This window comes from Pyricularia pennisetigena, chromosome 2, assembly GCF_004337985.1.
Source record: "Pyricularia pennisetigena strain Br36 chromosome 2, whole genome shotgun sequence".
Classification (NCBI taxonomy): Eukaryota; Fungi; Ascomycota; class Sordariomycetes; order Magnaporthales; family Pyriculariaceae; genus Pyricularia; species Pyricularia pennisetigena.
In genome coordinates, this window is record NC_043741.1 from 133,746 (window position 1) to 159,035 (window position 25,290).

At 58.0% G+C, this 25,290-nt stretch overlaps 8 protein-coding genes across 8 annotated transcripts in view; 5 read left to right on the top strand and 3 right to left on the bottom strand.

Annotated features, from left to right (window-relative positions):
• PpBr36_00036 (uncharacterized protein) overlaps window positions 1-1,511 on the bottom strand; it is a gene marked incomplete at both ends in the record, with an annotated part of 3,014 nt that extends 1,503 nt beyond the window's left edge. Inside the window, 2 exons of the mRNA XM_029887229.1 lie at window positions 32-329; window positions 426-1,511. Coding sequence (XP_029751052.1) covers window positions 32-329; window positions 426-1,511 — 1,384 coding nt within the window. The remainder of the gene's footprint in view (window positions 1-31; window positions 330-425) is intronic.
• A 493-nt stretch (window positions 1,512-2,004) lies between these two features.
• On the top strand, window positions 2,005-3,966 carry PpBr36_00037 (uncharacterized protein; the record flags this gene model as incomplete). Its single annotated transcript, XM_029887230.1, has 1 exon — window positions 2,005-3,966. The coding sequence occupies one exon, from the start codon at window positions 2,005-2,007 to the stop codon at window positions 3,964-3,966; it is 1,962 nt and encodes a 653-aa protein (XP_029751051.1).
• Window positions 3,967-4,362: 396 nt separating this feature from the next.
• On the bottom strand, window positions 4,363-6,327 carry PpBr36_00038 (uncharacterized protein; the record flags this gene model as incomplete). The annotated part of the gene is made up of 1 exon (XM_029887231.1): window positions 4,363-6,327. One exon carries the CDS (start codon window positions 6,325-6,327, stop codon window positions 4,363-4,365), a length of 1,965 nt encoding a protein of 654 aa, XP_029751046.1.
• Window positions 6,328-9,582: 3,255 nt separating this feature from the next.
• On the bottom strand, window positions 9,583-12,528 carry PpBr36_00039 (uncharacterized protein; the record flags this gene model as incomplete). Its single annotated transcript, XM_029887232.1, has 3 exons — window positions 9,583-9,662; window positions 9,836-9,994; window positions 10,353-12,528. The coding sequence occupies 3 exons, from the start codon at window positions 12,526-12,528 to the stop codon at window positions 9,583-9,585; spliced, it is 2,415 nt and encodes an 804-aa protein (XP_029751045.1).
• PpBr36_00040 (uncharacterized protein) lies at window positions 10,342-12,483 on the top strand (the record flags this gene model as incomplete). The annotated part of the gene is made up of 1 exon (XM_029887233.1): window positions 10,342-12,483. The coding sequence occupies one exon, from the start codon at window positions 10,342-10,344 to the stop codon at window positions 12,481-12,483; it is 2,142 nt and encodes a 713-aa protein (XP_029752036.1).
• Window positions 12,529-13,906: 1,378 nt separating the features above from the next.
• Window positions 13,907-15,526, top strand: PpBr36_00041 (uncharacterized protein; the record flags this gene model as incomplete). Its single annotated transcript, XM_029887234.1, has 3 exons — window positions 13,907-13,928; window positions 14,059-14,220; window positions 14,298-15,526. The coding sequence occupies 3 exons, from the start codon at window positions 13,907-13,909 to the stop codon at window positions 15,524-15,526; spliced, it is 1,413 nt and encodes a 470-aa protein (XP_029752037.1).
• Window positions 15,527-16,795: 1,269 nt separating this feature from the next.
• On the top strand, window positions 16,796-19,330 carry PpBr36_00042 (uncharacterized protein; the record flags this gene model as incomplete). The annotated part of the gene is made up of 1 exon (XM_029887235.1): window positions 16,796-19,330. One exon carries the CDS (start codon window positions 16,796-16,798, stop codon window positions 19,328-19,330), a length of 2,535 nt encoding a protein of 844 aa, XP_029752034.1.
• Window positions 19,331-24,091: 4,761 nt separating this feature from the next.
• On the top strand, window positions 24,092-24,472 carry PpBr36_00043 (uncharacterized protein; the record flags this gene model as incomplete). The annotated part of the gene is made up of 1 exon (XM_029887236.1): window positions 24,092-24,472. The coding sequence occupies one exon, from the start codon at window positions 24,092-24,094 to the stop codon at window positions 24,470-24,472; it is 381 nt and encodes a 126-aa protein (XP_029752035.1).
• Window positions 24,473-25,290: the final 818 nt, after the last annotated feature.

The following is a 25,290-nucleotide window of genomic DNA, read 5'->3' on the forward strand; positions in this document are numbered from 1 at the left end:
TTTTCACGACTGACCACGTTCGACTACTTACCCCACGTTCGCGTCCTGAACACGTAGGCAGGTATCTCCTCGGGCAAAAGAACGTATGCTATCAGGTCCGCCGTGGTCTCCTCTTCGTGGTCGCCGGTGGGCAGCTTGTTGCTCAAGTCTAGACGGTCTAAATCCTCTAGACCAATAAGATCCGTCGAGTTTAGCGACTTGCCGCTCTTGCAGGCAGGGCATCTGCAATCCGTAACCCACTCCCTCAGGTCGTCTGAAAGAGGCTCTGGAAGGTTGGGCGACTGGGTCTCGATGTATGCCTCGATGTCGGTCATGACTGAACCTGTAATCTGTGGGCCGAATCAACCATCGGTTACTAGCCCCCCACCCCCACAAAGAACAAAAGAAAATTCAAACGAGGGAGATTTTCCTTTCCGGTTCCATACAGTATTGAAGGGGAAAGTGGCCATTGGTCCATTGTACTCCATGCAGTTCTTGGTCAGGAGCGACCAGTAAGCCCTCCCGGCAGCGAGCATCCGGCCACCGATGGGATCGCCCATCACCTCCTCGGCGGTGACGTGACCGATTTCGGGAAAGAACTTTTCTACGGTGGACTTCTCCCCGTCGAACTTGCTCTCCCAGACGGTGTACAAGACGCGGTCGATGGCAGGGCCTTGAACGAGCTCGAGCCGCCAAGTAGAGTAGTACCAATCCCTCGGCGGGCTCGTCAACGTCCCGCCCCGGACCGAGTGCACGATCTCGGCCGTCCACTTGGTGTCGACGCTGGCTCCAGATCGACCGCCCGACCCGTGCACCGTTCGAAGCATCATGGTCCCGGGCTTGTACCGCAGCCAGGACCACTGCCATCTGTAGAAGCCCCTGGCGTTCCTCTCCTTCTCGGCGCGGACCTCGGTCATCAGGGAGCCGTCGAGGAAGTCGAGCAGGAGACGGATGTGGGCGGGCGCGTCGACCTCGCGCTCGCAGATCATCCCGGACCCTTGCCGAGTCGCCGCACGCTCCTCGCAGCTGGATGCGAACTCGCGCAGCTCGTCGTAGTGGTGCACCAGGATCATGTACGGCTCCTGGATCTCGATGACGTCTCCGCCGAGGTCCTGGTCCGGGTAGTAGCGCACGACGTTCTGGATCGCGTTGCGCAGCTCGGCCGACATGATGCGGACGCTGTGGCTGGACGGCGCGAGCGAGTCCTGCATGATCTGCTCGCGTGCCGCCTCGGCGCCGCCGCCCGCCGACGGCCGCTGAGGGTCTCTCTTGAACGTCTGCACCACCTGGAACGCCGGTCTGTCGTCTTTGCTGCTGCGGGCCGGCGGGCTCTCCGTGTCGTGCGACGATATCAGCTGGTCGCTGCCTCTCCATCTATACTCGGTCACGTAGTGAATACGGGGCGTCTTGCCAGCGCTGCTGGTGATGCTGGGCTGGGGGTTGCCTTCTTGGAGTGGGCTCGCCCGTGAGCGATTCTCGGGTGATCCCATCGCCGCTGCTGTAGGCTGTTCTACTGATGTTTGCGTTGTCATGGATGAATAATGCAGAAGATGTGGGAAAAGTGGCTTGATAGCATTACAGGATTTGCTGGTTTTGCTAATTCACAACTTGAGAGATTCCCGAATGAGGTTCATCCACGAGGAGCTTGAAGCCGAGGGATTTGGTTAAACCTGCAAGTACATGGGGGGAAATTCCCGTCGGACCAAGTCTGCAACAGCTGGATCAAAGATGCGACAAGCAGCTGCACTCTTCATACCCCGCTCCGGAACAAGCTTAGGGTCATGCAGCCGGACTGTAAGCGAGCAAGATGTAGAAACAAGCAGCCGATATGATTGGGCAGTTAAAGCACCACAGTCACCAGGAATAACTCAATAAGTGGGTGCAAGAAAGGCAGCGAGGAAAAGTCAGGAGGCATCGAGGCAACTGTCCAACTCTGCCCGACTGCAGCCTCCAGGGGCAGCCAGGTCAGCCAGGTCAGCCAGGTCAGCCACATACAAACTCGTTAAAAATCGTAGCCCCAAAACAATGACCCCAAGCCAAGAACAAACTTTTCAGATGACACAGCTCGTCCGCTCGTACAGCGACGAGGTCGAAAGCAGGCTCCCGTCCTCCCAGCTCGCGACGGTCATTGCGGCCGAAGCCAGAGTAGAGGACCGAGACTGTCCTCTGTCGTACCCAGGGCACTGGAGAGCCTTTTTCGAGCCGCCCACGTCAGACAGCACAGGCAATGCACTGACGGAGCTCATATCGATCGAGTCGGCGAGGCTGCGCGAGAAATGGACCCGATTCCAAAACAACTGTCCCGCCCAAGACCGCCTCGCGCTCTCCCAGGCCGAACCCACCATGGACGGCGTGATCGACACGGTGACGCAGCTCCAAGCCGCGTGGCAAAAGCAGCGGCACGCGGGCGCGGGCCGCACGGGCAAGGCGCGGCGGCTGTTCCACCGCTTCTGCGGCAGCGTCGACAGGCACGGCGACCTGCTCAAGATGCTGCCCGACGGCAACGAGTACGTGTCGATCCTGGCGGGGGCGCTCAGCGCCGTGGTCAAGGCCAGCGTCAACCACGAGCGCGTGGCCGAGGGCCTGGCCGACTCGCTCTGCCGCATCAACGACGCCGTGGCCGACGTCCAGCCCGACCTGGAGCTGTTCGGGACGGACCGGGTGCGCGGGCTCGTCGCCGACCTGTACGCCCACGTCTTCCTGTTCCTGGGCGGCGTCATGGACTGGATCGCCGAGACCCGCCGCAGGCGCCTGCTGGATTCCTTCAGCTCCAGCCTGGCCGACAGGTTCGACGCCGAAGTGGGCAGGGTCGAGGCCCTGGCCGCGAGGATCGCCCGCCTGGCCGCCCAGGGCGGGCGAGTCGAGGCCCGCGTCGCCAGGGCCACCGTCGAGGCCATCCGGGCCGACCAGCGCGTCGGCCTCAGGAGCATCGAGAGGCGCCAGGCCGAGCTGGCCTGCAGGCTCGAGAGGCAGGCCGCGGACGTGCGGGAGCAGCTGGCCGCCAGGGACGGCGCCGACCCCAAGGAGCTGGCGCGGTGCATCGTGGAGCAGCTGGTGCAGACGGGGCTGGGGTATCTTGAGCAGAACGGATGGGGCACCGTGGAGGAGGGCCAGCAGCAGCAGCAGCACCAGCAGCACCAGCACCAGCAGCAGCGGCAGCACCACCACCAGCAGCTACCAAGCCCGCGGCGGTTGGACCCGGCAAAACTACCCAGGGACGTCACGGCCCCTGCCACCACCACCTGCACCCGCGACTCGGTGGCGCTGCACACGGCGGCTTACGAGGACTACTTCGACCGCGCCCGCGTGCGCCTGCCACGCGACCCGTCCAGCCCGCCCGCGACGGCGCAGGCCTCGACGCTGACTGCGCTGGGGGACTGGACGGCGTCGGCGGGGCGCGGTGCGCTGTGGCTGGCGGGGCGGCCGTTCGTCGGGGCGCGAGACCTGCAGAACCCGCTGAGCGGGCTCGCGGCCGCGTTCGTCGACCTCGCCGCCAAGAGCGGCATCCCCACAGCGTCGTACTTTTGCGAGCTGCGGCGGGGCGGCCGTCCCGAGCACGGCTCCCGCGAGGTGCAGGGCGCGCGGGCGCTGGCGTACGCGCTCATCCGCCAGATGGTGGAGCTGCTGCTGGTCGAGTTCGAGACCGCGGCGGATCTGTCGGCGCGGCGGCTGGCGCGGCTGGACGGGACGACGGAGACGTGGGCCGAGGTCGTGGCGTTGATGGGCGACCTGCTCGGCCTCATGCCCCAGACCTTCTTTTGCGTCGTCGACGGGCTGCAGTGGCTGGACGGGTCGGAAAGCGAGCAGTACCTGGCCGATCTGGTCGGGTTGCTGCACGCGAGAGGTGTCAAGGTGCTTTACACGACTACTGGGCGGTCTGGCGTTTTGCTTAATTTGTTGGAGGCCGGTGAGGCGGTCGAGGTGCAACTGAGAAGGGGAGATGTGAGAATAGCCGAGGAAGACTTGTGGCGGCGAGATCAAGCATAGCAAGGATCCAGTGAATCAAAATCACAATTTGCAGCCAATCAATATGTACAAAGAACTAAAATTAAATGTGTACACCAGGGAAGCCCCTAAGATCAGGATCCCCAGACCAATCCAAGATATCCATATTCTATCACGTTTATATCTGTCATGAATTTGTAAAAAAGCAAACAAAAAAAAATAAAAACCAGGCTTTATGCTCAACCGGTAAATCAAGATGAAATAGAGAGAGAAAAAAAAAAAAAAGAAAGACAAAGGAAACTCAGTTTGTAAGTCTTGTCAAAGTGTTATGTCATTTCTTCTATATCACTCTCCTTCTTTGTCATTTATTTTCCTCAAAGCCAAAAAAGACCCGAGTACTTGGACAAATCGCAAACAGATTGAATCCCTGGATTCTTTTTACAGGAAGAAGACGGCAAAGGCGGCAGCGACAGCCATGCCGAAGCCGGCACCGGCGACGTGGCTGGCACCGGCCGTGGCGACAGGAACCGGGGGCGAGGTGCCTGCCGGGGGCTGGCTGGCGGGCGACGACGGCACGGTGGAGGGCTTGGCCGAGGTGGCGGGGACGGTGCCGTTGTTGGCCGCGGGGTTGGGCTTGGGGATGCTAGCCGAGGGCGCAGCGTTGTTGATGGGCTTGGGGATGGCAGCCGAGGGGGTGCCGACCGGGACGGGGGCCGGCTTGACGAGCGAGTTGGTGGGGACCGGGACGGGCGTGGGCTTGACGACGGAGCCGGTGCCCGAGGGGAAGGTGCCGTTGCCGCCGGCGTACGGAGGCTTGGAGACGACCGGCACACCGGTGGTGGGCTTAGCGATCACGGCGGTGGTCGAGACGGCATAGGTCTCGGTCACGAGCGACGTGGTCTGGTCCTCGGGAGGGCAGTTGGCCGACCCGGCCTTGCACTTCGTCAGGGTGCGGGTCTTGGTGGTGTACAGGGTCGACGTGGCGGTGGTGGTGCCGGAGGCGCTGGTCAGGCCGCCCGAGGGAGTGCCCGAGGGACTGTTGCCGCCGGCAGGACCGGTGGGCACGGGGCCGTTACCGCCGGCAGGACCAGAGCTCTGGGCGCCGCCGGCAGGGCCGGTAGGGACGGGGACGTTGCCGCCGGCAGAGCCTGAGGGCTTAGCGCTGCCAGCAGGGCCGGTGGGGACGGGGACGTTACCGCCAGCGGGACCAGAGCTCTGGGCGCCAGAAGGATGAGCGCCACCGGCGGGACCAGAAGGAACTGGGCCGTTGCCGCCGGCAGAGCCCGAGGGCTTGGCGCTGCCAGCAGGGCCGGTGGGAACGGGGACGTTGCCGCCGGCGGGACCGGTCGGGGCAGGGCCGGTCTCGGTGACGGGGCAGATGGTGGTGTACACCGGGACGACCGAGGTCACGACGGTGACGGTCTTGTCCTTGACGGGGCAGTTGGTGACGGTGGGAGGGCAGGCGGTCACGGTGCGGATGTCGGTGGTGTAGACGGTCGAGGTGGTCAGACGGACCGAGGAGGTCGTGGCGGGGACCGGGGGACGCGAGATGCTGAGGGTCGAGTTGGCGAAGCCAGTGGTGGCCGGGCCAGTGCCTGCGGCGCGGGTGCTGGTCGTCGTGTTGAGGAAGCCAGTGCCGGCAGGGCCAGTGGGTGCAGGGCCAGTGCTTGCGGCGCGGGTGCTGGTCGTAGTGTTGAGGAAGCCAGTACCAGCAGGGCCGGTAGCTGCAGGGCCAGTGCGGGTCGAGTTGAGGAAGCCGGTGCCGGCCGGGCCAGTGACAACAGGGCCGGTGGCCGTGGTCAGAGAGATGATGACCGAGGTGGCAGAGGTGGCCTTGGTGGACGAAGCAACGGCCGAGGTGCTAGACTCGTCCTCGCAGTCCTCATCATCGTCGCCAGTGGCGGTAGGGACAGCGCCCGAGCTGGTCTTGGTCGAGACGGCGGGGCCAGTGACGGCGGGACCAGTCGCGGCGGGGCCGGTGGTCGAAGCAGACGCGGCAGCCGAGGTCTCGGGCTCGTCCTCATCGCAGTCCTCGTCGTCGTCGTCCTCACCAGGGGCGGCGGTGGTGGTGGGCTTGACGCTGGCGCTGGTGACGGTCGCAGAGACCGGGGGCAGGGTCACGGCCGCCGAGGTGGCCGAGGCGGTCTTGGTGGCCGAGTGCAGAACGCAAGAGCAGGCCGAGGAGATGCGCTTGCCGTCAGCCTGGCAGGCGTCTATCCAGACGGCGGGGAGCCCCGAGGGGTTGGGACCCAGCAGGTTCTGGCACAGGCTGGCGGCGACGCCCTCACCGTGCTTGGGGTTGATGACATCGCGGTAGCAGTTGTCGGCGTCGCAGGTGCCGCTGCCCTGGGGGTGGGCAGCCACGAGCGCGGCAGTGCCGGCGAGGATGATGGCGGAGCGCATTTTCGAAAGAACGACTTGGGTGTACTAATATTATTATAGTAGTAGTGAAAGTAATATTATATCCAACAAAAACAAGTTCAAGTCTGACCAGAGAACAAGCTATCTACCAGGCCGTACCGAAAGAGTGAGGTATGGAACTGGGAAGCGAGCCGAAAAGCGAGTGTAGAGACTGAACTGTACTGAGCCGTGTCGGTGAGGAGAGAAAGGACGGGCCGCAGCGTTGTTGGAAAAAAAAAGAGGGTGTGCTAGGCCTTATACTCCATCAGCACCCAAGAAGCCCCCAAGGGCGAATGCAACCTTTGTGCAGCTCGGGAATGAGAAACCCTGATCCGCCATTGATATCATCATCATTGCCGACCCATCTCATATCCCACCCTGGCCCACCGCTCCGAGTGGAGACCAAAGTGTCTGTTTGTTCCTGGTAAAGTGGTGCAAGAGTGCGTGCGCACTTTGATCTGTTTGGCTGCTTGCTTTTTTTTTTTTTTTTTTTTTTTGCCTGGTCTTGGTGCCGGCGACCAGCGAGCCTGGTTATGAAAAGTGGTGCCGAAATCTCCCTTTGGATAACACGAGGGACTTTGCAAAGGGGCAACTTGGGGGTGCGCCGAGTTGGTAATTACCAAGGTACAACTTACAGAGGGATAATTGCCACCGGGGAATTCGACAGGTGGACTACCTACAAGGCCCTGATCATAATAACTAAATGGCCTGAGCAGCTGCGTTTGTTTGCGGTTGTCAGCTGGCTGTTTTGCCAAGCTTCAACGGTTAACGACTTTTTGCTCTTTTTCTTCTTCTTTTTTAATTGTGCGACTTTCCATACGAGGCCTTTTTTTCTCTGTCTTGCTGCAGCTTTCCTTGATTCGCCTTCGTAAACCATCCATCACTCTGCAGCATGCAGCATTCTTTTTCTTTCTTCTTCCTTTTGCTCCTATCCAATCCGCACTCACAACCTGCTCAGGTTACTCTCCCGTGTCTCCACTTGAGCGCTTTTGCAAGCTTTAGCCGTACGGGTACCTGACATAGCTCCGCGAGTTTGCCCCTTGCAGGGTCGGAGGCGGTTCAAGAATTCTTCCACCCTCCCCCTCCCCGCCTTTCCCTCGCTTCTGACTCGTCGGCTCAGCGGGATTTCGAAAGGACCCGCCTCCCACTTATCCCTAGCCAACAATCAAATCACAGCCCAGAGAATATTGAATATTAGCTAGCTCGCACGTACCTCTGCAGCACAAAAGTTCTAGGCTGCCGTGGGCAGCTTGCTTGGCGAAGAAACCATCGAGTGGGATCCAAGGACTGACTGACTGACTGACTGACTATTGGTGAGAGGCGACAACACATCTCCTCATACGTGGTCGACACATCCCGGCTTTGAAAAGCACGCTAGCTATAGTTTTGAAATATGGATAATGCCATCTCAATCTTGCATCGGTTCCTCTGGTGCGCCGCCAGGTAACAGCAGTATCAATGTAGCATACATAGTTCAAAAAAAACCGAGAGTATGATTCGATGGGTGCGACCCTGATCCAGGCCCTACCTTTTATCGACTGGTGGACGGTGGACATAGCACTCGAATGAAGGAAGGTCTTGGCAGGGGAAGCTCACCCGGACCCAGTTGGTCAGTGCTAGCGGGTTCCAGTGCCAAATGGATGTCATCCAAACTTCCTTATCCACAGTGTTACCCCGGTATTGGTAGTGGGCGCATACATCTTGAACGCGGCTTGCTTGGAAAGGGGAAACGAGGATGTTGGCACCTTATTTGCAAAACAACCAAGGTCAACCATCGCAGTTGCAGTACCGATACGAATAAAAAGTTAAAATTTGAGGCTTGTAGCGACATGACTTGTGTATGTTGTTGGTTCACGCACGAGTGGTATTGGGCCCCACGTGTACGGGTAAACTCAATTGCATAGCCCGAAACAGCACTGTTTGCGTGTGCAATACGCGGAGTATCCTGTTGAAATTGGTAGGTGATGCGAAACCGTCGTAGTGCACGTGCTGTTATGACTGATGAAAGGTTTGATTGGAAAATAATTTCTCGGGTTGTGGGAACAACAGTATGTACTTGTTAGGGAGTAGGAGACTACTGAGCGAGGGCAAAGAAACACAAAAGAATAAAAATAAAAATAAAAATACACAGGCAGCAAAAAGAAACAAAGAGAAAAAGCAAGAAACTACCGAGCCAATTTATTACTTGCTGTATGTACTGTCCAGAAAGCTCCTGTGTCCTGAGGGTCAAATCTTGCGCCCACTCATCCGCGCCCGGATTTTCATCCAAAAGTCCCAGGTCTGGCCCTGGAAGAAGCGGGGAGTAGTCCGACAACGTGCCAGGGCCCCAGCAAACTGCGCGATTAGACGAAATGTTTCCCTGGGATAGCGGGTTGCTCTTATGAAAATGAGCGGGAATTATTGATAGTGATACAAGGTGAAAAGTAATTAAGCATTTATAAGTCCACAGTACAGTAAAAAGAATCACAATTACAGTGGAATGTGTGTGCCTCTGATTGATCATGCCCTAACTAAACTTAAAAGCTAAAAAATTGATTTCAGCAAAGGCATGCTTGGCAAGTTGTGGGTTTGAGGTGCTGCTTGTTTGCCTCAGGCAACCAATACAGTGAGTGTATCACGAATGTTCTTCTCTGTCCGTGCGGTCTATTGTGTCGCCGAAAACAGTCTAGCCTCCTACACGTGACAGATAAACAAACAGTTTGTTATCCAGATAAGAAGCTGAAGCTGAGAGCCAAGGCGAGGTCCACCACAATGGAATGACCTCGACGAAGGCGTCTCACTAATTGATTTCTTGATGGTCTCCAGAAACGTGTTCATCATATCCCACCCACATAGTACCGCAATTGCAACACTTGGGTCCTTGCAAATAGAACCGATCAATTAAATCGACACCATTTACCTCAGTGGCTACGCCCAGACAGCAACTGGATGAGTGAGGTTTCTAAATAAAATAGAATCTATCATTAGTCACGATGCATCCTCCCCGATGACTTGCTTGCAGGTGAACATCTAGCCGTGTGCTTTCGTCTGGTCTGTTGGGCCTTATTATTTCTTATTCAGGCAGCTCGCACTTACTACCGGGTATCTCGCTCCTGCGTGCATCGGCCTACTTTTACCGTTTTGCTGTGCCGCTAAGCCCTCGGAGGCTTTCGTCTGGTGTCCAAGACAATGGAATACAAGGCAAACCTGCATCGGGAAACGGCCTGTCCCGTTGTTGCAACTACAGATGATGCAGGAACGACAGAGGCTTAGTTCATCTCAATGCAGGTGTCGGCTCATTACCATGCTGCTTGGGCTGGGCACCTCAGCTGCAAAAGTCCAGGCACGGCTTGTCTTGTCTGCAGGATCCCAATGTATCGTATCATTCACCGTGACACTGGAGAGGACGCTCCCGACTTCACCACTCGCACCAAACAACCAAGGTCAGCACGGCCACAAAGACAAACTTTGCGTCTCAGTCAGTCCGTCAGTCAGTTCTGCTCCTTGTTGCTATTCACACACACACACACACACTCTCCAGATGCCATCCTGCAGAGCCGGTTACGGCCGTTGATGCTGTTCGTGCCATCTGCATACTCCAGGTTGAGCTCCTCATCACTCCACCTTTCCGCGTCAGAGCTATGTGCGAGGCACTTACACCACTCCAGCTCTGTCCGACCTTGGCCGTCGTCTGTTGTGTTGCGAGTTTGATATGTTGCATCAACATGCAGAGGATATGCTGACTAGACATTTGTTGAAGGATGATGGATCAGTAACGGACCGGCATACTGTTTCTACTTTCAGTTCGTGCGGATAGCCACCATCCAATGCAGGGCTTTCACTGTCATTTTGACGCTACCTTCATCATGTATAAAACACCATCTCGTCACCGTCTCAGTCTCACCTTTTTTTTTTCTCTCTCTCCATCATCCAACACCTCAGCCAACGAAGGCAACCTACCCCAGACCAGATCAAAAGTACCTGAGAACACTCGTTTCTTCTCATCTCTTTCGGTCTTCGGTTATTTTGTCTTTCAAGATGCATCCAACTGCCGGATCCCTCCCCGGCGCCCTTGCGGCTCTGCTGCTGGCTCTGCCTGCCACCATCAGCGCCCATGTGGCAGCCACCGCTCCGGGTCCTTCGGCCGGTGCCAACATGCCCCTGCCGGCGGCCGTCCCCGCCGCCTCGGCCACTGCCAAGATCCCTCTGGCTTCCGGTGCCCCCGGCGCCGCCTCGCCCGATGCCCAGTTCCCCAACGGCCAGATCCCGAACGCCCAGATGCCAGGTCAATTCCCCACTGGCCAGATTCCCAACGCTCAGTTCCCCAATGGACAGATGCCCAATGGACAGTTTCCCAATGGACAGTTTCCCAACGGTCAGTTCCCTAACGGCCAGGTTCCCAATGGCCAATTCCCCAACGGCCAGTTCCCCAACAACCAGAACCCGGGCCAGGGCCAGGGCCAGGGCCAGGGCCAGCAGCAACAGCCTCCCGTCAACGTCAACTGCGCCCAAGGTGTTCACATCATCGTTGCTCGCGGTGGTGAGGAGCGCCCCGGCATGGGCATGATCGGCAAGGTCGCCGACAACGTCATGGCGCAGATCCCGGGCTCCAGCATCGAGGCCGTCGACTACCCGGCCTCGCTCTCCGAGTACTCGCGGTCGCAGGGCGTCGGCGTCCAGGTCATGTCGCAGATGGTGGCCAGCTACGTGGCGGCCTGCCCCAGCAGCCGCATCGTGCTCCTGGGCTACAGCCAGGGCGCCCACGTCGCCGCCGACCTGGTCTGCGGCGCCTCCGAGGCCCAGTTCGCCACCCAGGGCATGCCCGCCCTGCCCGCCGAGCTGACCCGCAACATCGCCGCCGTGGTCATGATGGGCGACCCTTCCCGCTCCGCCGACGCCCCCTTCAACCAGGGCAACGCCACAAAGGGCGGCATGTTCCCGCGCCGCGACGCCAAGCAGAACTGCGGCTCCATGGCCGAGCGCATGGTCAGCTTCTGCACCAGCGGCGACCTGTTCTGCGACAGCGGCGACGACCTCGGCGTCCACCTGAGCTATGCCGACAACAACCTCGACTCGGCCACCAAGTTCATCGTCGAGCGCGCCAATGTCTGGGCTGCCAATGGAAACGGCGGCGGCGGCGGTGGTGGTGGTGGTGGCGGTGGTGGCTATCCCGGTTATCCTGGAGGGCCTGGCTACCCTGGCTACCCTGGTTATCCTGGCGGTCCCGGTTACCCTGGCTTCCCCGGCGGCCCTGGCTATCCCGGATTCCCTGGCGGTCCCGGTTACCCTGGCTTCCCCGGCGGCCCTGGCTATCCCGGATTCCCTGGCGGTCCCGGTTACCCTGGCTTCCCCGGCGGCCCTGGTTATCCCGGATTCCCCGGAGGTCCCGGCTACCCTGGATTCCCTGGTGGTCCCGGCTACCCCGGATTCCCTGGCGGCCCTGGCTTCCCTGGCGGGCCCGGTCATCCCGGTGGTCCCGGCTATCCTGGATTCCCTGGCGGCCCCGGCTACCCCGGCTTCCCTGGTGGTCCTGGCTTCCCCGGTTTCCCTGGCGGCCCCGGCTATCCTGGCTTCCCCGGCGGTCCCGGTTATCCTGGCTTCCCTGGTGGTCCTGGCTTCCCCGGCTTCCCTGGTGGCCCCGGCTACCCTGGTTTCCCCGGTGGGTATCCCGGCTACCCTGGCTACCCTTACGGCGGAGGTTTCGGTGGTGGTAGCGGTGGTGGTGGTGGTGGTGGTGGTGGTGGTGGTGGCGGCGGCGGCGGCGGTGGTGGTGGTGGTGCTGGCGGCGGCGGCGGCGGCTTTGGATTCGGCTACCCTGGTTACCCCTATGGCTTCCCCTATGGCTTCCCGTACGGCTATCCCTACGGCTACCCTTACGGCTTCCCTTACGGCGGCTTCCGTCCTGGCTTTGGATTTGGCGGCTACCCCTTCGGCTATGGCGGTGGATTCGGCTATGGCGGCGGATTTGGCTACGGCGGTGGTTTCGGCTACGGCGGTGGTTTCGGCTTTGGCAACGGCTTCGGCTTCGGTGGCTACCCATACGGCTTTGGCTACGGCGGCTTCCGTCCCGGCTTTGGCTTCGGCGGCTACCCGTACGGCTATGGTGGCGGCTTCGGAGGTGGCTTCGGCGGCGGTGGCTACGGGCCTTGGCGCTGGGGAGGCAACTGGGGTCGTCCCTAGATGGCTCTCGCTCCATAAGGGGATCATCTCACCCTCTGTCCCCATTCTTCACCTTCACTCGTGAAGCATTTTCCCCGAGCACTCGGCTATTGGCATAGACCCGGAGTTTTTTTCTTCTTAGTTGGCTTTCCTCATCCCTCACTCTGCAACTTGTTCCACACGCAGAGGGGGGCACCCCACCGGCATTGGCATCAGCATTATCATCAGCATTATCATCAGCATCATCATCAGCATCGGCATCTGCATCGGCATCATTAGCATTAGCATCGACAGCGGGAGGTATTCCCCCGCTCGCCATTTCTCTTCTTTTCTCTCATTGGCACTGTTCTTGGTTTCTAGGCCGAGGAAGGCGCAAAACGGATTTTGTCTACATGGACACATATATATTAATAAAAGCCTCTCTTTTCGTTGTACTCGCAAGACTTTGCTCTGTGACCTTGTGATATGTTTATTTTTTTTTTCTTTTTTTTATTTGCATTCGAACCTGTACTCGGCAAATTTTGATCTGACGTACTTCTCTCATCAACTAACCTAGTCAACCTGCAGCGCCGCGTCTGTAATATAAGCTATGGTTTAGTTCTAACATGATGACAAGCAACTCAAGTCAAACTCTCAGTGTTGCATTTTAGCTCTCGTCCTGCACTGGCATGCTGCAATCCACCTGCAACTGATCTGGTGACATTCAACAGCTTCAACCCAACTGGCTGCTGTCAACCAATATTACCCGCAATTGACTTGCAACTGCCAAATCAAATGTATAATGCATGATGCGAAGCTTGTTGCTGCTCATTTTCAAGGGCTTTAATGGTTTAATGGTCGATTTGGAAGCACTTTCACTGCCAAGATATTATGCTACCCTGCAGTTAATGCTCCACTTGAACCCTGGACCCCCCACATAATGGCACAAGTGACAAGTTGACAGCCCCACATGGACACCTCGATGGCTGTTTGCGGCCAAGATCAGTGGGACCGTGAACCATCTCATCTCCTCTTTCCCAAGCAGATCCCTTTGTCAGCAACTTCGACAGAAACATTTTGCTTACAGTCGCAAACCTTCAAGCCTTGGATGGTCCCCGTACCGTAACACCGCACCGTAACACGGAGACCACCCGAACGCTCGTTACAATATTTTTTTTTTTCTCTATGTTCCTTGCTTGAATTTGGAGCATTCCGCTATTTCATTCCACTTTCGATACGTTGACATACTGGGGGCTAGACGCCCTCCCAAAAGCAAAGATTTGGGGCCAAAGCGTATTGGCTCTACGTCAACGTCAATCGCGTCAGCCACCAAGTTGGTTGGCCTATCGGTCCGTCTGTCAATGCGCCTGACAGCGATGCTTTGATATTCCCGGCGACACTAATTCCAGAGCACACTCCACTCTTCCGGTTATACAACCGCCTTCGCCTTGGCTGGCACTTGACCATGTCGAGCTTCGTCCCACAGGGTATGTTCTCTTTGTCTTGAAGGGCAACATACTGCATGGATTATCCAGATGCCACTATCTGTGCCAATTTTTTTGGGTTTACTCAGATAGCCAGCCTAATTCTCACGCTGACCCTTGACTCGTACGAAAGATTTCTCGTGGACATCAATCCCGACCGAACTTCTCGCCGCCGAACTAGCACGTCGCGATGACGTCGACACAAAGCCCAAGTGCGGCAGTAAAGACAGGGGACACTATGACACGGCTCTACACGTCTTTGCCCTTGGGCTGGTCTTGTTTCTGAGCACATGCTGTAAGTGGAACCTGCCTAGGACGTCAGCATCTGACATCCCGCTCATCGTCGCCCGACTGACACAACCCTGGATCCAGCTTGTGCATTTCCCCTCGTCACGAACCGATCCGGCGGCGGGCGACGACAGACGAAAATAGTATTCATATGCCAACACTTTGGCACCGGAGTGCTCATCGCGACGGCATTTGTCCACCTACTACCGACAGCCTTCCTCTCCTTAACCGACCCTTGTCTGCCCCATGTTTTTAGCAAGGGATATACGGCCATGGCTGGCCTCGTGGCCATGACGGCCGCCCTCGTCGTCGTTTCGGTCGAATCATACCTCACTACCCGCGGCGGTCTGACACACAGCCACAGCCATCACCATGTATGGGACGAGGATGATGCGGAAGAAGAGGAGAACGGCAACAAAACCCATGGCATCAACGGGGCGAGCAATAGCGGTGGGATGGCCGCCCGTCGGGAAAGGCGTCCCTCGAATATCATGCTGGATGACATCAGCGCCTCGGAAGGTCTCATGGCCGGCGCCTCACCGCTCCCCGAGTCTCCACCGCTCTCTGCATCTGCGCCAGTCTTGCCCTCTACGAACGGCAGGAAAAACTTGAACGGGGATGCACACCAACCACAAGAAAGAAGCAAGGACATCTACCAACGACGTGACTCCTCGTCTTCGTCCCGGGAGTCCCTGGACCTAGAACTGAACCTCGACGAGCTCGACCCCGTCCCCGAGCACGACGCTCAGCCCCCAGCCCCACCACGGCAGCAACGCGACCGCATGCTGGGGCAGACATCAGCAGCGCCGCCGGCGGACGAGCAAAAACGGCTCCTGCTGCAGTGCCTGCTCCTCGAGGCCGGCATCCTCTTCCACAGCGTCTTTATCGGCATGGCGCTGTCAGTGGCGACGGGGCCCGCCTTTGTCGTGTTCCTGGTGGCGATATCGTTCCACCAGTCGTTCGAGGGCCTGGCGCTCGGGTCGCGCATCGCGGCGATCCACTTCCCGCGGTCGTCGCTCCGGCCGTGGCTGATGGTGCTGGCGTACGGCACGACGACGCCAATCGGCCAGGCCATCGGGCTGCTGGTGCACAACATGTACGACCCGCGCAGCCAGGCGGGCCTGCTCATGGTCGGCTTCATGAACGCCATCAGCGCGGGCCTGCTGCTCTTTGCCGGACTCGTCCAGCTCCTGGCCGAGGACTTTTTGAGCGAGAAGAGCTACCGTGTCCTGCAGGGGAGGCGGCGAACCGAAGCGTTCCTGGCCGTGTTTGGGGGCGCGGGGTTAATGGCTGTGGTGGGGGCTTTTGCATGAGGGAGGAGGAGACAGTTGTGGTGACTTTTTTTTTCTTTCTTTTTTTTTTCATGTCTCATTCGTTAATTGCCCTTTAATCTCGCGGTCTATTCTTGCATTTCCCTGTTCAGCTACGACAGCGATTCTTTTGATCACTTGGACAAGTTCTTTCCTTTTTCTAGGCTGGATATTGCATCACTCGGTGTTTTGGGGAGCGACGGCATATTGTAGCTTGAGCAGATGATCTGGGGTCGGCCTCGGTTAATTTTAAGAAGCTGGAATCGCAACGAGCAAAAGCTAAGCAAGTTCGTATTTTTAGAAGGCGCTAAATTTATCATGATAGGTCGGTCTGTTTGAGCTGATTGACGGTCAAAAATTCGAGATTGCAGCAAAGTCATCTCTATGTGGAGGATCACCGAGCTATGGCAAGATCTAACTTCGTTGATTCGTTTAGTCTCATTCGATGGCCGCCCAGAATCGGGTTCGTCCCGGGACACGGCACGATGCGACATAGGCTTCTTTTTCGTTTTGAGATGTGGCTTCATCGCCGAAAGGGATTCTGGTCCCTGGCCGATGCGAATGCAGGGGTTCAGGGTCGGTCCAGTTCGGTCTCCACAGCGGGGGGCTTATTGTTAGACAAGGTACCGACTTGCGTTGTGTCCAAAGGTTAGTTGAGCAAGTCACCCTTTAGCAGTTTCTCACCACGCGGTAAAGGGGTTCAGTCTCCACTCTTGTGCTGCGCGGGGAACCTCAAACCAGCCCATTGCAGCTGGCTAGGAGAGCTAAAGCTAAATGTTGACAAGGTTACCGCTGTGGTTGTTGGGTGGGTGGCTGCCGCTGGAAGGTCCAGTCGTTCAAGCTCGACCTGGCGTTTGGTTGTTCGTCCGACACAACCCCATTCATCCTATCCGCCAGATCTGCAATCGACATTCGCTGTCGATACAACGTCTCCAGAGCCCAAAGGAGAAGAGACCAAACTGGCCCGTGGGAATAAGAAACAGAAACTTGTCTAATTGACACCAATTGACCACCGATTGGGGTTCAATTGGGCTACCTGTGTCCCTTGGTCGAGTTGCCAAAGCTAACCGAAGCTGGAAGGGGAAAGCTGCGACACGTGTCCTGTCGGTGACTTCAACCCCCCCCTGCAACCGGCCTTTGCCATCAGAAAGCAGCCTTGTCTGCAATCTTTTTGTTTTTTTTAGGAGTCAACAAATCGCAGGCCAGTCACCTGCTTATTGTTATTTTATATAAAATCACCCACCAGCACATTTCGGCCGAAAATCAATCACCATGGCCGACGCGGAGCAGAAACCTCCGCAAAGCCAGGAGCCCGAGGGCTTCTCGGAGGAGGAAAAGGCCCTCTTTGAGAAGCTCAACATCGGCAAGGAGGGCGGCATGCCCATGCCCGACTTCATCAAGCCGTCCGAGGTGCGCAGCCGGACGGCGGGGCTGGCCGCCAGCATCTTCAAGGCCTACCACTCGCTGCAGCACGTGGTGGGCGAGCACGAGTCGACCCTGGCCAGGCGCTGGGCCGGCATCAAGCAGAAGAAGAAGCGGAAGGAGCTGCTGCTGGCCGCCGCCAAGTCCATCGAGGTGGCCGGCGAGAGCTGGAAGGTGCCCGAGGGTCACCGTCCCGACATTGACATCTGGCGCGACGTGCGCGAGGGCGGCTCCGACGAGAAGCTGTTTGCCGCCAAGGATGCCGCCCGCCGTGCCGCCTTCCTCTGGCCTCACCTCAACCTCGAGGATCTGAGTCGTTCCGAGCCGCTGGTGCTGATGCTGGCGTCGCGTTCCCGCAGCCCACCCGACTCCTTTGCCGCCGCCGACCTGGAGCGCGCCAGGTTCGCCATGGAGTCCCTCGCCCTGATGCCCCACTATCTCAACCGCTACACCATGATGTTTGACAAGCGCACCAAGCCGGAAGAGTACGGCGAGCTGGTCGCTTGGGAGGACCTGCCCGAGGACTCCAACAAGAAGTGGCTGTTTGAGCGCCGCGGCATCCACCCGGGCGAGGGCCTGTGGCTTCTCGAGGTCCAGGACGTCACCTACCGGTTCCTGCTCGAGGTGTGCAAGAAGATCCTGCACGACATCCCCGAGGACCAGCTTCTCGCCAACGGCGACGCCAAGACGCCCGCCCCTCAGGCAGCCAACGAGCCCACCACGGCGGCCGAGTTCTCGTCCCTCATCACCAAGATCGCCGAAGAGCCGTACCGCAGCCCCGCCGGCCTGGACAGGACGCAGCTGCTGGAGCCCGTGCAGGCCCGGCTCCAAGAGGCCAAGGACCACCTGCAGGCGCTCCGCGAGGACCCGGCCTACTTTGAGGCGGTGCTCAACGACTGGGCAACGCACCGACGCGAGCAGCTCGTAGACGCAGCCGGCAACCCGCACCCGATCCTGGCCAAGAGCCCGCAGGTCTTTTGGGGGCGCGTCGTCAACCGCGTCGTCAACTCGGCCCTGCTCGACGTGGTCGAGTGGGGCGTGGTGCTCAGCAAGGTCAAGACGCTGCTGGCGTTGCTGGACGAGCACGAACCCACGCTCGACGAGGGCAAGGACCTGCCGGCCGAGCTGGCGTTTGCCTTTTACACCCTCGACCACCACGTCGAGCAGCTCAAGGCCGGACCCTTTCAAAACATCACCATGGGTCTCGTCGCCAGCCCGCCGATGCGGCCTTACTTCCAGCTCGTCACTCCCGAGAGCGCAGAGGACAAGACGCTGTCCATCGCGGCTGTCGAGGAGGCGCCGGCAGAGGAGTCGACGAGGCTCCTGATCCGCCGCCTAGGTGTCGTGCAGGATGAGAAGCAGCGACAGCTGGTCGGTCTGCCCGCGGCGCTCGACGAGCTCGAGTACCTCCTGACTTCGCAGCACCCGGAGGCCAGGGCCAAGATCACACCCTGGGTGGCGGCACAGCTGTCGTCGCTTGCTGTGTACAGCCGGCTGCTGCGCCAGGTGGAGCTGTTCCAGCCGTGGGCGGCGCGGTTCGGCGCCGACGTGCAGGACAAGGGCGTGCGCGAGGCGCTCGACGGCGACTTCCGCCGGTCCGTACAGGCGGCCAACGTGCCCAAGGTGACGGCGTACGAGGTCAACGAGAGGCTGGTGGGCATGGCGATGCCGGGCAAGAACAAGTTTGCGTACCCGCTCGAGAACGTCGTGGCGCCGGGCAGCGCGGATCAGATCCGCCGGGCCGAGGTCAACCTGGACGGCTTCTGGGGCCGCGTCAAGGTCGAGCTCGAGCGGTCGGGCGCCATGACGGGCGCGCTCAAGGACGTCTTTGCCAAGCCGCTGCGCAGGCTGGGCGGGCCGGCGGCCGAGGCGGCTGCGCTCTCGGGCAGGTCGGGCAAGGCCGGCAAACAGGTCAACGGTGGCGTCGGCGCCAACGGCGAGGCCATGGAGGACTGGGAGATTTACGCGGCCGAGATGGCGGCCAAGGAGGCGGCGCAGACGCAGAAGAAGGCTGCTGCCGCCGCCGCCGCCGCCACCAGCAACGGAACGTCCAAGAACGGGGTCAAGCCCAAGAAGGTGACGACGGACAAGCGGTCCCTCAAGGTCTTCAAGTCGCTGTTCCACGACCCGCTCGCCAACCCCGGCTCCAAGCCGGCCGAGGTTTCGTGGCCCGAGTTCGTGCACGCCATGCACACGGCAGGCTTTTCCGTCATCAAGCTGTACGGATCCGCGTGGCTCTTCATCCCCTCGGCCGAGGTCGGCGGCTCGCCGCTCATGGTGCAGGAACCCTACACTGCCTCGAGCAAGATGTCGCCGACGGCGGCTCGGATCGTCGGCAGGAGGCTGGCGTGGAATTATGGGTGGGACAGGGGGTCGTTTGAGTAGTGACGACGTCCAAGTGGAGGGTTGATTGGTCTTTTGAGTGGGTGTAGTTTTGGGTATAGATGCTGATGTCGGCTGCTGATTTTGGTTTCTATTTTTGGATCTTTTTTTTTCTTTTTCTCGACTACTTTTTTTTTACTTTGCTCATCTTGTCCTTTTTTATCGGATGGTGTCTTGTATACAAAGCAAGTTGGGGTTTTATCTCCCCCGGAAAAAAAGGCTACAGTCCAGCCGTCTTTGGTAACAAAAAGAAAAATTTGGTTTTGCGATGTGCATCTGAACATAGCTACCTGTCTGTTTTCCTGAATCTGGTCGGGCTGCTGCTAGGTTGACGCGATTGGACTGAGCCGTCGCAGTAGGATCTTGCCCCCAAATGTCGGGCGGGCTTATCGCCATTCTAGTTCGGAGGTGCTCCACGTCGAGACCATCTGTTATCTGCTCGTCGACTAGACTAATCGCCCAACCATTCTCGTCGACGCAAGGCAGCTCAAGTCGGAAAGCATGCGAATCCTGCCATGTCGGTCGGCCGCGTTTCATGGTTCTGACGAGATGGGCCGGCAATGTCGACCCGCACCTTGACGATAGAGAACAAAACAAGATAAGAATATGTAAGCACGGAGGGTCCGTCCCGATCGGGGACGTTGACCGGGGGTGGGGAGATGTCGTCGTACAGCCTCAAGGCAGCAGGCGCTAAAGGCGCTTGTCGCAAGTCGTAGAGGGTCGTTTTTCGAGCTGTGTGGCTTTGTTGTGTTTCTTGATTGGCTCATTGTCCAAATTCAAAAATGACCCCCGCCAATTCAGGCCAGGGCTCAGCTTCACACCCATCTTGGGGGCGCGGCACAGCTGGCTGCGGCGCAGGGGTTGTTTGTTTTACGACGGATCATCATGTTTTCCACGGGCCGGCATTTTTTTTCTTTCTTGGTTTTCTTGGGGTCGGCCAGCCTGCTGCCGTGTTTGGTGCATTTTTCTGCATGTGATTTTCTTTTCGTTGATGTTTTCCCAGGTGCAAGTGGTGGGGGTGGTGGGTTCTTTCGGCCGAGAAATTACTGTCTTACTTTTTAATCTGCACCGCTTGTCAAACATCAGCATTTGGATTTTATGTCATTTGGGATCATCGCTGTGTCGCGCCCAAGAATTACGGGCGAAAAAAGATAAGAACAAAGAAAGAAAAAAAAAAGAAAAATAACGTGTAGGTGCCCAATGGGCAAAACGAATGTTAGGTCCCGTCGTGCTGTTTGTTGATGACGTTCTGTTATCTTTGACATCAGTACAAAATATGGAAACAACAACGGCGATATACATCCAATTTCTGCCTGGCAGCCTCCGGAGGAAATCATGGCTGCAAACCCTACCGTGATCGACAAGGCCGTCAAGTGAGATTCGGCCCATTCCCTGCCCCAAGGATTGCTAAGTTAAGAAGTGCGATAGTTTAGCATCGCAACCCCATAGAATCGCGGGTCAACTAATCAACTTCCCACCCCCTGTCAGATTTTGCCAATCGCGATAGGTGGCCGTGCCGCCTGCGCCTGCGACTTTCTGCGGCGGATCCATTGATCGGCTTGGCTACCCACCGCCTGCGCCCTGGGGGCCGCAAACTCCAAATATCCAAATATGGGTGTGAGAGTGGGGTGTGTTGGATGACATGTAAGCGTCTTTGTAAGAGAGCAATTTGGAATCCTAGCGTCTAAGATGAGTTTTTTTTTTTTTTATTATTGTTATTCTTTTTGAGAATATAGAAGAGGTGGAATGTTTATAAGGCACAATTCTGCCCTCTTACAAGTCCGAGGGAAGAATAATGATATTAATCAAAGGCCCATACTTATATGCCCACCCACATGGCAAAGGCTTTCTGATATCTGATCCGCTGAAGCTATCTCGTCATTTCCGAGGCGGCCTTGGTGTCTTTTGTGCCCCTTTGGTGTTGTTTGGTATTTTATATTCTTTACCGAGGACCACGGACCCTTGACCACCCATCTTTCATATATTCGTTTATAGTTCCTGAACTTTCCTGGGCCCCCCAATCTGAACGGCTCATCCTCCACTCTGGTATAATGACACAGCCAAAGATAGCAGCAATGTCTTCCACAACGCAAGCGTGGCCGTTGGCAACTCAAAACCAAGCTCCCGAGCAAAACAGCCCAGCAGCTCCTCCCGGTACGGAGCAGCCCCAAGCTCCCCTGGTCAACCGGCTCGGGCAGATCTACACGCTCAACTCGCAAACCGGCTCGGTGCAGCAGCTGTACGGACAGCTCCCACTGCCGCCTCACCTGCAGCCCCAGGCCCCGTCGTCGGCATCCTCGACGCTCGAGAAGCCGGCCCGGAGCCCAGCAGCACACCTCCGCGCCGGCTGGCCGGCCTACAAGTGGCCCGCGGTGCAGCTGCTCAACTTGATCATCGCCATGCTGCTGGGCTACGACGTCAGCAACGTGGCCAACATCCAGGCGCCCATCGTGGCCGACTTTGGGCGCGTCGAGCTGCTCACCTGGGTCGCCATCGGCTACACGGCCGTCAACGCCTGCGTCGTGCCGCTCTGCCGCAGGCTGTACATGTTTGGCGATGCGAGGTGGCACTTTTACGTCTATGCGGTCGTTTGGATGGTGGGCGCTGCTGTGGCCGGGGCTGCCACGAGTATGGATCTCGTCGTGGTCGGGAGGGCTATTATTGGGATTGGGGGTGCTGGGTTGTATCAGGGGTGAGTTTTTTTTTTTCTTTCTCCTCTTCTTCTCTTCTTGACAGGGTGTTGTTTGTAATTCGGGACAACGTGGCTGACTCTCAACCTGCACTCCAGCGTCATGTTCTACAACTACACCTTCTCCACCCCCCTCGAAGCCCCGCGCGGCCAGGCGCTGATCGGAGTCGGGTTCGCCATCGGCCTGCTCCTGGGCCCCATCATTGGCGGCGCCTTCGCCGAGAACCAGTCGGCGACCTGGCGCTGGGCCATGTACATCAACATCCCTGTGCTGGTAGCCCTCGTGGCCGGCTGGGTCGTGTTCCTGCCCGCGCTGCACCTGGCGCAGACCACAGGGCGCGCGGCGCCTCGGCTGCGCGACGTCGACGTCGTGGGCTGGCTGCTCCACAGCGCTTTCTTTATCATGCTGTGCTCGAGCCTCATCTTCTCAGGTACGCGGTGGGCGTGGGGTTCGGCGCCGGGCATCGCGGCCTGGGCGACGACGGGCGTCCTGGGGGCGCTATACGTGGCGCAGCAGGCGTTTTGCGTCTTCACCACGCCCGAAGACAGGATTTTCCCGGTTAGGGTGTTTCGCGAGCGCACGTCGGCCCTGCTCGTGCTGTCGGTGGCTATGGCGGCCGCCGCGTACGGTATATCGCTGTATTACACGCCCTTGTTCTTCGCCTTCACGCACGGCGCCACCCCGCTCGAGGCCGGCCTGGACCTCCTGCCATTTATCGGGAGCTTCGTGGGCACCACCATCCTGGCCAACGTGCTGTTGCCCAAACTGAGGATGTACGCGCCGCTGTACGTGGTTGGCGGCGGCATCATCGTCGTCGGTTCGGCGCTGCAGAGCCTCGTAACGGTCGACGACGCAAAGTCGCTCGTGCTGGGTAAGCTGGCCATCGTGGGCGCGGGGCTGGGGCTGGTATTCCAGACGGGCGGGAGCGTGTTCAAGGCGCTGGCAGCAGGGGACGCCGTCCGGGAGGGCGAGTATATCACGGCGTTTGTGACGCTGCAGATGTCGGGCGTCGCGCTGATGACGGCCGTGGGCGGCTGCATCTTCCAGAACCTGGGCCTGCGGTACGTGCGCGAGGCCATCGACGAGTACACGGGCGGGCGGCTGGTGGTGGACGACGAAAACGTGCGCAGGACCCTGGCCGGGCTGGGGTCGCAGCTGCTGGGCGGTCGGGAGCCGACTGCGGAGCTGCGGAGGAAGGTCATCGAGGCTGTCACCGAGGTCATTGGCAAGCTGTACTTTATCGTGGTTGCTGGCGGTGCGGCTATCCTGATCTGCGGCTGCTTGATGCGGTGGGAGAGGCTGGAGTTTGTGCCGGCTGATGATGTCAAGGAGGGTGAAGCATGAGCAAAGTGGAGGATATTTTTGGTTTATTTTCTTTTGTTGAAGCGATAATGACATTGAATATAATGATCTGAATTACCTGCCAGTTCCATCATCTATGTCCTACTCTTGATCCTGAATTCTTTACTTTCGCCTGATGCCGCGATAGATGTTCACTGTTCAGCATGTGGAATCACCAAACAACTCGCAACCTACCACAACCAACCAATGCCGGGATCCGAGTCTGATGTCAGGAATCAGGATCTGCATTCAGCCGACGAGCCATCAGGTTGAGTCCTTCCGCAACAAAGACAACCAACCAAGGCGGTGTCACATCTCGTATACAAAGTCCGTACCCAAGACGATCAGCTGAATAAGCTCAAGTTGAGGGGGGCTTGGTATTTGCGGCGCAGCCATCTGGGGCCATGGAACTGATGTCACGTCTATGTTGGACATGGGGTTCACCCATTGAAAATGACGCCCTCCACCTCAAAAGGGTCGTCATCCCTTTCTTCTGCGCCGTTGTGATCGACACATTCTAGTCCGAGAATTGCACCAGTTTGTCTAGTTTTCAAAAGGCTGCCATTTCAATTGAACCCAGGTGTCCTAGCAAGCTGACATGATGTATAAGTTGACCAGGCCGGCTCAGCCCTGACGGCTGCGTGGTCCTTGGGCCGCCCTCTATATTCCCCAGAGAAACAGCTCAATCAGCAAAAAACACAAAAACACAAAAAAAAACCCACAGATACTGGAAATGTTCGCTCCCATCAACGCCCCCGCCCATCTCTCTACCCGTGACAGCCGCCCTGGCCCGGGGAATTCCGGGTTTCAAGACGAGTATAACGAGACGCGCAACACGGTGCAGACAGGCGCACGCATCATCAGCATCGGTGCCATCGTCGGCATCGTCATCGGCGCCCTAGTCATGACCGGCCTCCTGGTAGCCGTCTGCCTCCTCGTGCGCCGCCGCAACAAGCGCCGTGCCAACAACGCCGCCATCTCCGACACGGGCGTCATTGGTCCCGGCGGCAGGCACAGCAACGTCTCGTCAAACATGCCGTCCGGTTACGGCTGGGAAGCCGGCATTAACGGTGCGCAACCGCAGCAGCAGCAGCAGCAGCAGCGGCCGATATAGGACGGCGCCCTCAACACCCCGCAGCCGGCTGCTGAGCATCATGGCCACCACGGCCGCAACGGGAGGGAGGATTTTGCCCCGGGTCATGCCGGTGTGGGTTGCAATGACTTTGTTTGAGGGCGTTTTGGCGAGTTGTATTAGGATCCTCTGGCTTGCTTTGTCTTGCTCTATTTCGGTGCAAGCTAAATACTGCTACAACTTTGGTAGAGGCACCGCTTTGTGCATCATTGATATATACAAAAATGATGTATAGATAAATGTGTACCTTGGTAGGCTACGTTTACTGGTTTAGTCTAGATAAATAACTCGCAATTCTGATCGGCATTAACGAGGGGTGCTAGTATTTCTGCTCCAGGCTTAGCTTGTCAAGGATAAAAAATTTACACTCGTGCAGTAAGCCTTTCAACAGTACTGCTACTTTCAAACCGTTCCGAATTTCAAAGCTGAAATTAAATTCGAATGCTGTGTTGTTAGGCAATACAGTGCGTCCATAAGCTTTCAATGGTTCAACATAGAAAAGTTTCAAGTTATGATGTAGATTATGAATCTGATTCGCAATAACCAGCCGTTTCGTAATAGCATGTTCCTTCCGCGGTAGCCTGGGTGTGGATTTTTTTGGAGTTGATTTCGTCCGTCCAGCTATTCTAAAGCTGTAAGCCAGAGCAAACACAGACCACAAAAACATACTACTATAGTCAGTCAGCACAGCCTTTTGTTCGCTGACCAGAAATAAACCGTCGGATGCTGATTAGCAAAGATCTCGGACAAGAGCAGACTGAGTGCCTACTAGCCCTTCCAACACTGAGAGCATGGTGTTA